Source organism: Nannobrachium achirus (genome assembly GCF_963921795.1).
Source record: "Nannobrachium achirus genome assembly, chromosome: 2".
Taxonomy (NCBI): domain Eukaryota; kingdom Metazoa; phylum Chordata; class Actinopteri; order Myctophiformes; family Myctophidae; genus Nannobrachium; species Nannobrachium achirus.
Window position 1 is genome coordinate 49,404,977 of NC_137811.1, and position 12,837 is coordinate 49,417,813.

At 42.7% G+C, this 12,837-nt stretch overlaps 1 protein-coding gene across 1 annotated transcript in view; it reads right to left on the reverse strand.

The window, feature by feature from the left end:
* Positions 1–12,837, reverse strand: part of LOC308280273 (eukaryotic translation initiation factor 3 subunit H) — a 64,303-nt gene that overhangs the window by 21,744 nt on the left and 29,722 nt on the right. Inside the window, exon 3 of the mRNA XM_080720533.1 lies at positions 6,894–7,061. Within this exon, the coding sequence (XP_080576659.1) occupies positions 6,894–7,061 (168 nt within the window). The remainder of the gene's footprint in view (positions 1–6,893; positions 7,062–12,837) is intronic.

Here is a 12,837-nt window from a genome sequence, read left to right on the forward strand (position 1 = left end):
TTAATATGAAGACCTTCCTGCTTTATTGTGTCTTTCCAAGGAAACATTAGTCTCTTTCAAGTTATGTCACCTCCCACAAATTATATATGCTCCAGCAGCACTGCCGCTCTGTTGATCAATACACAAGAATAGAGAGGAGACCTTGCTTTCCGTCTCCACTTCAATCGGCTAGCTCCGCATCTCATTGCTGGTGTAGAATTTGTATTTGGAAGGCAAGGTTATTATTTCTTCTCTGCGTTTTTTCTGGCGTTTCCCCAATAGCAAAAGGTAAGCCATGTATATGTAGGGTTCTTGGCAGTTTCCTCAAAGAGGAGCTTTCTCAGTTAAAACCCATTCAGATGAAGCTGTTGAGCAACGCTCCTGTATAATTTCAAGGACAGTGTTTCATTTCCAAACTGAACTAATTTCATAATTAAAACATGCAAAAGCAATGAAAAAGAACTCATTTAACAAGACAGCTACTGCAGGACGAAAGCCACTGTGATGAACGCTCACTAATGGATATTGCATGTTAGCAGCACTATATAGCCTTCAAGTGGAACGTCTTGAACTGTTCACCCCTCATAAGAAAGCTACTATCATGCTAAACATACTTAACCAATTAGTTTAACAAGCTACCCGGCTTAATTCACAGCTGTCACAGAGAAGAAATTATTAGCCTGCTTGTAGATGAGCTGATTGATTCATTCATATGTATCAAATGACCAGCAAGCATCGAATGTAAGGGGGGGGGGGGGGGGGGGCAGATAATGTCAATGCCTTTGAAGCGCTTTGATCCATTAAGCGTTTCATTATTGATTGACATTAACAGAGGCTCTCGTTAAAAATGAGAGACGACTGCCTCCCTAGCTGACTGGATGAATGATGGTCAGAGCGGTTGGCTGCCTGGGTGGGTGGTGGTGAGAGCAGATCACAGAGTTCATAACTCAGAAGGGTAACATGCATTAATCTTGTAATATTAAAGCACATGACATGACAACTATGAGGTGTTTTTTGAGAAGGGGCAACAGTCCAGGGTTAAGTTCTTTCACAACCAAACGGGAATTTAGATAAGCTTAGCATGATTTACGATGGCTTAAGCCCGACTCCTCTCAAAGGCCCATTTACTAGTATGTGGTGGCCGTTAGCCATTGGCTTACTCCTAAACGATGCATGCCAGGGACAATGCAAGACAATGCTAGCCCCACCCGGTTATGCAATATCCATTGTACCCATTGTCAAGAGTCCCTGTGTCCCTCTGTGTCCTTTTTATGCCCATATATGGAACTCTCTGCATTGGTCTATATCTGTGTCCCTTTCATGCCCATATCTGGAGATCCCTTATGACATCCCTTATGACATATACTACTGATGACATAAGGCTTATGTCATCAGTAGTATATGCCTAAATATGGGCATGTCCATAAAACAAAAATACATGTACTGTTAAGTGTAAAACAGGAACGTTTGTATTACCAGTAAGAGGCCTAGGGCGAAAAGCGACCTAAAGGGCGAGGTCGCGCCATCTGTCTTGGACATATATGAATTCTGTTAGTGTGGTTCTCCTAACAGGGCATCATCTGGGATACAATCCATTTTATGCCCATATATGGAGATCCCTAACAGAATCCCTTTTATGCCCCTGTTAGATATGGGCTTAATATTGATGACATCAGGGATCTCCATATATGGGCATAAAAGGGATTCTGCTAGAGTGGTTCCCATGACATCACAACATACAATCCCTTTTATGCTCATACATGGAGATCACCGTCTGAACCAGCCACACCACTGTGATGTCACCCGTTTATGCCCATATATGGAGATCCCTACTCTGAGTATCTGACATCACTTTGATGTGACGTCACCTGTGATGTAACAGTGGTGTGTCAGGGGAACCACAGTGTCAGGTGTTATCCCTGCTCTGAGTATCTAACACCAGTAAGACTCCCTAATCGTTGGTCGCTTATCTCCACAAATAGGCCAAAGAATTTGTTTTACCAATTATCAAGACATACGGGCAGTTGACAGTTTGCCATAGTTACTCATTGAAGTTGAATCTCCATATATGGAGATAACCTACGCATCACACTAAGTCTGACCTCACCAGCCCATATTTGGGCATGAGCAACTTATGTCTCCATATATGGAGATATGATGACATCACACAGTCCTCAGCCGATGATGTGGCGTGATGTCATACAATACACAAACGAGCCCTACAGTATAAAGGGGCAATTCTTGCCAGGAAAGAAGCATTTCTTCGACTCAGACCTTATCGCCAGGGTTGGCTTATAGCAGCTGTCGGTAGGACCATATATGGAGATCCCTAACAGAATCCCTTTCATGCCCATATATGGAGATCCCTAACAGAATCCCTTTTATGCCCATATATGGAGATCCCTAACAGCATCCCTTTTATGCCCATATATGGAGATCACTAACAGCTAACAGAATCCCTTTTATGCCCATATATGGAGATCCCTAACAGAATCCCTTTTATGCCCATATATGGAGATCCCTAACAGAATCCCTTTTATGCCCATATATGGAGATCCCTAACAGAATCCCTTGTATGCCCATATATGGAGATCCCTAACAGAATCCCTTTTATGCCCATATATGGAGATCCCTAACAGAATCCCTTTTATGCCCATATATTATGGAGAAATTCCTGCTCTGAGTATCTGACATCAGTGTGATGTCACCTGTTTATGCCCATATATGGAGATCCCTGCTCTGCGTATCTGGTTGCTATGGTAAACAGTTGGTTGCTAGGGTAAAAAAACATGGTTGCTATGGTAAACAGTTGGTTGCTAGGGTAAACAGTTGGTTGCTAGGGTAAAACCGTGGTTGCTAAGGTGGTTGCTAACGTACACTAACAAACCAGCAACAACAGACTGTTGCCACAGCAACGTACACAAAGGTTTGTGTACACATGTGGTGTGATGTCATACTGATGCGGAGATATGAGCAGGGCAAAGGTGTGACGTGTGACGTGTGACCGACCGACCGACGGACGGCCGGTGGAGGTTTTCATAGTAAACTGCTCCCTGACGGTCGCAATCACTGTGATGTCACCTGTGATGTCACAGTGATGTGTCAGGGGAACCACAGTGTCAGGCGTAACGCCTGACACTGTGGTTCCTGTGGTTACGGACGGATACGGACAAGATGTACCGGTTCTGACAGTAAACTGTATCCTCGGTGCAATATCAGTCGGTGCAATAATGCACCGACTGGCCGCCATCTTCAACAAGAAGGACATAAACACAAACATTCGCACTCTGTTGGCGCAAGTCATTAGATGCAGAACAGTAGGCTAGCAGCCCCTGTATAGCAGTGGTTATCAAAGTGGATTCTAGGGACTCTGTGGGTTCCTTTAGGTGGGTCTAAATTGACCCATACAAGTCTGTAACTCTGACAGTGGAACCAAATGAACCCTAACAGGTTCATTTGGTTCCATTTGTACACCATCAGAGAGTTACGGGGAGACCTTGACATTTTAAAGTTTGAGAAACACTGCTGTATAGTGTCTCCATAATGAGACATAGCTGTTAGTGTAGGAACATTGAGCTATGGGAATCACAAAGATGAATGAAATGAGGATTCAAGTTTTCATTCATATTAAGGGCTTGCTGATGTAATCCCGCATTAAGTTTTTGTTTAATGGAAAGAGATAGGGATTGGACTTTTGGAGACTTCTCCTGAAAAATATATACCTCATTTATGGGGTATTCATCATTAATTACACTATCTCTCTCCATTGTGACCGATTATATGGTCTAGGAGTGTATTTTTCTTTAAGTATGGCTTTAATTTGTAAGCCATACAGTGCTCCATTAATTACTACAATTCCCAAGAGGTGGAGCTTCCAGCACCAGGGTGTGCTCATTTGTACTGCCACTCATTAGAACACTATTGGCTATTTTTTACCTGCCTGTACATTATTGAATCATGTGCGCTCATTGCTCTGAGGACGGTATGCATATAAAACATTGTGGAATCAAACAGTTTTCATTAGCCTTTAAACCAGGCATCCCTATTTTTTGCCAAGAACCTTTGAGCCAAGAAATGTAATCTTGTCATTTTTTTTAATGGGGCTTATGTGGTTAAAGAGTTAACTCCAGTTGCTGCCACTGTTGTTTGGGAAATTGGATCAAGCGGATCAACATTGTTACTTTAATAACAAAATAGTCTTTTTTAGGTCAGAAAGTTCTATTTTTGGGCCGAACTGTAAGACCTACGTGTATATTTTTGGACATTTATAACTGGCTTGATGAACACTAAGGAGGTACATCTCACAGCAGTGCTATGCATGTCAAACATGCATTTATGTGACATGTGCTTGATGTTCCTTCCTTCTGCCCATTGATGAGCATCAAAGGAGACACTTGCCAGATATATATTTTAAAAGATTAAGCTAAATAAAGGAGTCTTGCTATAACTGGATGTTTGGTTTTTCTTTAGAATACCTGAAATATGCACTACTATTTCCCTAGATCTGTCACATTGCTGACTCACTGCTGAGCCTTTGCTGGTATGAACCAGTATGAACGACAGTCCTATTTATAGAAACCGGAAGATTTTTGTGTTTGTTGCAATCCTAAGACAAAAAAATTGATTATCGTAAATTTACAGCCATTGATTCCGGATGGGGACCCAAATGCATTTTCCGGAATCAATGAGGGTAAATTTATTGTCAAATTATTGTCTTAGGAATGCAACAAAAAAACTCAAGTCTCCAGTCCATGGCGTGAGTAATCAATAGAAAAAAGTCATTTTGGGGGTGAACTAAATTAAATTCTATTTGGATTTCCTTAATCACAGTAGAAACTTTCATATCGTATGCATAAGCCATGACTGAACCCTCAATCGCCGTCCTGTATTCTGCCCTATTTTCTGTAGCTTTTGGACGTAGTATATTTTATCGCTGAAGTCCACTACTGCACAGCAGGTCCATTTACCAATATGATGATACAAATCACAATGGAAGAGAACAATATCCTAGACGAGCATATCTTTTTCAATTTGGGTAACTAAAGTACTGATTCCATCTAGGGCCTTGAAGCCCCCCTTCCACTTTGCATGGACCGGAGGTCATCATCAGTGCTCATCACTGAATGACTGAATGGTTTGCTCTGACAGATGACAATAAAGCTTCAGTTGTGCAACCCACTGTCGTCATAGACTCATACAAGTATATGTCAATAAAACAGTTTCATTTAAGCCATTTATAACGGGTACGCATTATTGCATAATATTATTTTATGCTCTATTGAAAAATAGCAGATATACAAGCTCACAGTGAGCTTGTCGATCTGCCATTTTTGAAAAAAACAAAACGTGAAAATTAGAATTTTGACCCGATTCTATACATGTCTTTTGAATCCTTATAAGGTTTTTTGAAAAAACTATGTTTTATGTCAGTGGCTCTCAAACCTTTTCAAGTGAAGGACCCCCAAAATGATATGTATTTGGCGACAGTCCCCCATCTCAAAATATTTACTTCCAGGGACCCCCCAGAAGCAAAATTTTTGTTACAAACGTTTGTTATAAAAATACATATACATACATACATATATTCAAAGATTTGCACACATTTTAACGACTGATCTACAAGCTCGCTGCTATTTTTCAATAGTTAAAGCCTTAAATAATTCTAGGCCTAAATGGATTAATGATGCCCAGACTGGCCCACAACTAGACCTGCCCGTCTGGCAGGTCCATTTACTGCCAGATGGTCAGCTGATATGTGGCCATTGAAAGACACTTTTTGAATATGGGCCCAACTGCAGGGAACCGGCTGACAGTTTTATCAGAATGCACCATATAAACTTCTCTGCAGCTTAATGCCTAGTCATAAACCCCTCTCTGCTAAGTCTTATTCTCAAGGTACTTTATGAATATAATCCCTAAATTTTGTCCATTCCTACTTTGTCATCATAGTTGAGCTTAAACTTGCCTGGAGTGGTCCAGGCTGGAAAACGCAGCCCCTTGAGGCATCCAATTTTGTGGCGCCGTTATCCGTGTGGTGTCGAGGCCGTTTTTCTGTGCCAAAACTGCCCAGCCCATGTGTCAACGTGCCATTTTATTCTCAAATTGTCTTCACGAGGATAACACAATTCAATCATTTTTATCACCCCAACATGTCAGATCAGCCGAGGAATATTTGGGTTTACACCAGCTGACAAGCTGCATGGAGGCACTTTGGATGACATCAAACCTTCGTGTTGAGGACAGTGATAGGTCTATTCACTTTAGAATACTGCCCCTCATTACTGATGCCATGAAAACCTATTTAATTAGCTTGACACTGAGGAAGCAATAAATCAGTATAGATCTCTGCAGGCAAAGCTTTAACTATACTGGCCCAGAATCACTGGCATGATGCCCAATTAAGCATTCTGTTTTTTGCTCCTCTCCAATTACTACTTGTAAAATATTAAACTTCTACTTTTACCAGATCTCATTACAGATTCATCTTTAGCACAACGTGAAGGTTACATTTCCTTGTGGAGTCAAGGCCAAGCATTTTTACATGGGCCTGACTAATCTAATTGAGGTATGTCGTTCTTTTCAGGTTGTCAATCAGTGAAAAGCGGAAGCTCAACTGGGTCATTTTGAATGAGGCTAGGATTTTGGGGCCATAGTTGCATTTCCATTTCATATGACAGGTCCCACATTGAGTCTGATGAAGAGCATTAGCTTGAGTCGAAACATAACTGGTGGATGTGCCAATAGATTGCACTTAAGGGAGCCACAGTCTGCAAACCTTCTTTCTTGTTTTATTACAGGTCCAAATTGTGCCCATTTTCCCTCCCATCTGGGAATACAAAAAGGTACAAGGGAATACAACTTATCACCAATTGTCATTTCTCAGACGTTGTCCTTTCCTGTCTATGCCTGCTTACCGTAGATGAGTACTACCGACTCCTCAATGGCGTGCTGGTAGCTGAACTGAGAGTCGAGCAGTGCCCGGCTGACGAAGGAGCCATAGTAGGTGGATTGGTACCAGCCCACGTGCAGATGGTCTATGTTGACGTGGCGCAGAGAACGCATCATCTCCATCTGGTATTGAACTGGACAGCCAGAGAGAGGAAAGAGAGGAGGGGACAGAACAGAAGAAAGACAAAATTAAATTCACTATTTTCCTTAATTGGAATCATTGAAAAAATAAAAATCTTGAACTGGACACAGTGTGTGAAGGGGGTGGGGGGGCTGACAGAGGATGTGAAGAGGTGTCAAAATAAATAAAGATTATATAAAGGCGAAAAAGAAGAAAGAGGAACTGAGAAAAAAGAAATAGCTTTATTGCCATCTCTCCATCCGCAGCCTGTGGGAGGTTTGTAAATAAACCTACACCACCAAAAATCACGGATCGCACATCCATTCCATTCCAGGCTGACATTTAACGCAGTCCCAGAGAGACAAAAAGGCTGGACGGATACATCGACAGGCTCGAGCTACCAGAGAGGAGGCGGGATTCATTATGCACAGAACCATTTCATTACGACAGACACATCCCGAGGACGCACAGCCAGAAATACAAACAGCCCTGGCTGCCTGGCTGTAAGTAACGACCGAGGCGAGCGTGCGGGAGAGATGCAGCACCCCCATGTAGGCTGGCACGAAGAGGTTGATAAATCAGAGTGTTATTGGGCAGCTGTGGCCCCCAGACCCCAGTCTGTAGAGCACATCCCTCTCCTGCTGGGGCCGTTAACAAGAGTAAAATGAAGACGAGGAGGAGGAGAGAACTGGGGAAAAATAGGAGAGAAACACATTTAAGGTAAAAAATAAAAAAGCCAGACGAGGTGAGGAAGGAACTGAGGAACGCACGCAGCAAATCCTGAGTGCTAATCTAAGAGTTAAATTAAGAGAATAAACAAGGGAACACTGAACTCAGTCCTACTTCTCATTCCTAGAGCAGATGTTGCGCAGTAGGAACTGACTTCAGACACCATTTCTGTATGTCATTGGTGCAGTCATGCATGGATTGTTTGTTTTTCTTTTGGTTAGAGCAGTGATGCAAACTCTTTTGTACAAACGGTCCATTACAACTCTTGAGGCCAAGACCACGACCTCTTTTCAGTAAGACTCCCTAATCGGGAGATAAGCGACCGTCAGGTCGCATGTACTGTGTACACACTACACACTGCAAAAAGCAACCTCATGGTGGCGCTAGAAGAGGGGCATGTGAGAAAGCAGGGGCGGAGGTTGTGGTGTGCCAGCCAAGGAGTGTGTGTGCAAAGTGTGGCTTGGATAGAGGCAACGGTGCCGGAGACAAGAGTAGGGCCAAAAGTACGACGTGACGTGGCGGACAGACTGACGGAGGGACTGACAAGACAGCCGGTGGAGGTTTTCATAGTAACTGTGCGACCTGGCGGTCGCAACTATGTCACATTGTCGAGACTCAAGGTCAGATTGGGAGACATCAGGTGTTAAAAGTTGCTCCTACACACATCGCACAGACTACAGATGACAGATCAGACAATCAGGTGCTTTTTTGCCACTGCCAGAGAGGAAATAAATCTAACCTACTGAATGGTTGAACACACCCCAGCAGTGAGCAGGGTATTACTTGTTTGTCCGGAGACCGGGACATTGACCTTAAACATGACGTTCGTTCTCTCCTTCGCCTTTTTTTCTGTGCAGTCTGCAATATGGCAAATGCCGTTTGACCCAAATCATATTTGGGCACAATATGATCGCTACAGGAGCTATCAACCATTATAAATAAAATAATTTCAGTCATGATCTGCTCAATTGTGACATCCTTTTTCCAGAAGTGTGTCTGAAGACTGTGTGTGTCTCTCACTCTCCCACTCACACAAACCCAACCTCTGCCTCAATCTCTCTCTCTCTCTCTGTGTGCTGTCCAAATAATTTTTACAGTTCACACTGGGCAAATGCGACTGAGAGCTCTCTCCCACTCTAGTCCCCTGTCTTATCGCCACGTTCCGCCACTGATTCAACATTTAAATCGGTTGGCTGGAGTCTGGACCATACAGACAACTCACTACTACTGATGGCATGTACACATCGCACATTCTACAACTGATTGTCAGCCCTATTTCGGATGCTAATCGACATCTCAATATCAGCATGGTATGTCAGGGCCTTTACAGTTAAAATTAACACAGGATTAGTATAAAACCCATTCTGATGTATTTTACATGAGATTTTAATTGTCTCCTCAACACAAACCAAGACAGAAATCCTGGTGTAGTTATGGACTTAATGACCTGAATTTGAACAGCTACATTAAGACAATTACAAACTCAGCTTTCTATCCCCTTGAGAATGTTATAAAGGATTAAAGGACTTGTGTCTCAGCAGGATTTGGAAAAACTTGTCCATGCATGCATTTATCTTCTGTAGACTCAAATATTGTAACAATGTTTCTGTCTTTACAGATCTCCATAAAAAAAAAAAAGAAACAAATCAGAGAGCTGAATGCTGCTGCTAGAGTCCTCACTAAGACCAATAAATGAATCCTGTCTGTCAAATAATTGATTTAGAAATATAAAGCATTTCAGGGTCTATGGTCAAATTACATTTCTGATCTCCTGATACGTTATGATCCATCCAGATCCTTCAGGTCGTCTGGGATGGGTCAGCTTTGTCACCAGAATCCAAATTAAGACGAGCAGCAGCATTCAGCATTCACAACCACATACTGTATCTTGAACATACTCGCTGCCTTTTATTTAGGCTTTTGATTAATTTGTGCTGCATTAACTTTATTATCTTTAGTAAATATTTAAAAATTTCTTAATACTATAAATGTTTTGTGTAAAGCAATTAATGCCCTTGTTGTTTAAATGTGTTTGAGAGGCAAACTTGCCTCTCTACCACTATCACGTCCCGCATACCTTGGGTTTCTCATGAGCCCCGGAAACGAAATGGCTTTGCTGCTGCCAAGTGTGAGTGAGTCTGCCGACTGATGGAGGGGAGATGGAGAAAGGAGGAGGAGAGCCCAGATTACGCACCCACCACTCACACATACACTAACCCAGATAAAATCTTGTTGCATTTTAACGGTGTCTGGACAGGTGTAGACAGGGATGGGAGGTAGACTTGAAGTCAAACTGAAGGGCTCCATTCACAGTCCGCTTCCCTCCTGTCAGCTCATCTGGGCCTTCGATCTTACCTTTTATATAGTGATGGACACGCTTAGTGACACAAAAGAAGGAAACGGAGAGGGAACGGAGAGGAGGACGAGCACAGGTGATGGAAAGAATGAAGGAAGAAAGAAGAGAGAGAGAAGGCCGGGGAGGTGTAGTAGAGAGAGGTTCTGCCGAGAGGCAGGCTAGGAGCAAACTCCAGGCCATACACACCACGTTCGAGGTGGAAAGAGGCTCAGGTCCATCAACAAAATGAGTGGGTGCCTTCCAATCCACTCACCTCTCTCACTGACTCGGTACCAAAACAAATACTACTTAACGTCCCGTGGAGCTTGTCAACTCGCAGTCTTTCTACATGATTAGCGATGCCAAATGGCTTTCTACCAGTGTTTCAATCTGAAACGATTTTGACAGTTCAGACACAAAGACAGACCTCCTGCAGGCACTCAGTCAGGCTAAAGGGCTACTCACACAAAGCACTACTGTATAACGGCAATGTTCTGTAACAGTGGCACCAAAGCCCAGCTGTGTCAGAGGCCACACAGAGGGGGAGAGACAGATCTCTGTGGTGCTGAAAGAAGGACGTGTGGATAATAACTATTATTAATTATGAGGAGAGATAATTGTAGCCTGCCTACCCTTGGTAATGCTAGCCTGGCAAGCCAGCCTCATACTGTGCATTCACGCACTCGTTCCTTCCCACAATATGATTCTGGACTTTTGGCTATAGGCAGCTTGAAAAGTGGGCGGGAGTACCGTACTTGCCTTGACAGACAGACTCCTCTAACCAATCAGCGTAGCAAAACATCTGCCGATGTCACAGTGCAGCCAGTCGGAAGAACGGCAAACAAACACATATTTTCGGGCCGATGAGCTCCGCTAGCGCATACTCCTGTTCCTTTTTAATTGTTGTAATTGATTCCAACTCTGAATAACTTCACTTATTGCTTGTTTTATCATTTCAGCGTTAACTGTTACACTTGTTGCATCGAGGGAAAAAAAATTTGTTTTGAAGGAAAAAAAAGAAGTCCTTGTCAATTAAAAAAAAACCACACACACTGAAAGTGATCCAAACGAAAAGGTTTACGACTATCGTAGTCGTTGTAGTTGTAGTGTGGGCATATTCATAGTTATGGTGTTTGGTGTGCACAGCACTTAGTAGGTTAAGAAGACAGAGGTGGGCCAGCCAGTCAGACATATTGATCTAATGACACCCAAGAGTTTTGCAGAGCCTGAATAACAACTCTGTACATGTGGGTGGGTGGCTAGAAGACAGTGACTAGGCTATATGCACATCTGCCGCCTGCTTGTATCCATGATTCTGTGCATGTGGCTCTCTAATGATGGTGTGTGATAGAATATTGTCTGGGTAAACAAAGCAGTATGCCAAACTGTTAAAAAAAATAAAACAAGCCGTTGACTCAATGACTCATACATACATACAGTATGTGGACTAGTGAGAGAGAAAGAGACAGAGAACATGGTGGAAACCTTCAAACTAGAGATGGTGACTAGAACGTCCCATTGTGAATTTCCCAAAATTCTTAAGTGAAATCTTAAACACGCACGTCGCACACTAAGTTGTAATAATATACTATTCTCATTAGCTCATCAAATCAATGTAAGCTGATTAAATGTAATTACTTTCTAAATTAATGTTTTAAACCTATACACACACCATGAACATGCCCTAGTAAAAACTTCAAAACAACTTTATTAACAACATGCAACACACAAGTTGACTACTGTCAAGTATATTTTTTTTACTCAAAGTTCTAGTTGCAGCTACCCCTGGCCAGCATATTGTTCAAGGCCTGGTGCATGGAAATACTGTTTTTCATTTCACTATAATGGTCTTGGAATATATATTTGAGTGACATTTTGTAATGACCACCTTTTTCTTTGTGACTGCACTAATTCATTACGGTTCCATTTGTGTAATTTAACTCTGTTACTTTCCAACCCTGCCACAGAATGAGCAACGCTCCACTTCCCTTCAATAGCTACAAGATGAGGCTGTTCAGCATTTAGACTTCAACGGCTCCAGGGAAGGTGCTCAAAGCCGTCGTACCGGATGAAAGGGGTTTAAACCTTGTATGTGTGTGTGTATGTTTGAGAGCAAACAGGAGGGGGAGAGAGAGATGAAGAGCAAGTGAGACAGTATGAGTGCATGCCAGCATAGTACCAGTGAATATTTTAAGTACAAGGGCAGATGATGATGCACTAGCTAGCAAATCAAAGCCAGCACAGAGCTAACAGCATGACAGGGCAAGTTACCTGTGATTTGCTTTTCTACATTAACGGTTGGCAGCAGCCATTATACCGGTGCCATTTAGTGATGGGTCCTCCTTACTTACATATTATGTTCTACCATGCTGCTAGCGTCCTTCTGGGTCCAGCGCGGTGTGGAGGGCTTATTCAACATTTTCAAAAAAACTGAAATTAAAAAATGTGATTCTTTTCCCCCATGAATAACAACCCACCCGTTCATTGGCCTAGCAGCAGCACAGCCAGTAATACTCTGTGGACAGAACAGCAGCATTAGCCAGAGAATAGCCAATTTAACAATATCAAGGCCTGGTGGTGGGAGCGACGGGCACCGTTTGCTATTCCTCAGTCATTTCTGCCGACCTGCTGCCTTTCCTATCAATCAATCTGAGCCCCAGGGCCAGACAGGGAATGAGTCTGCCCATTCCGTCGGTGCCACTTGATTGTGTGTGTACGCGCACAC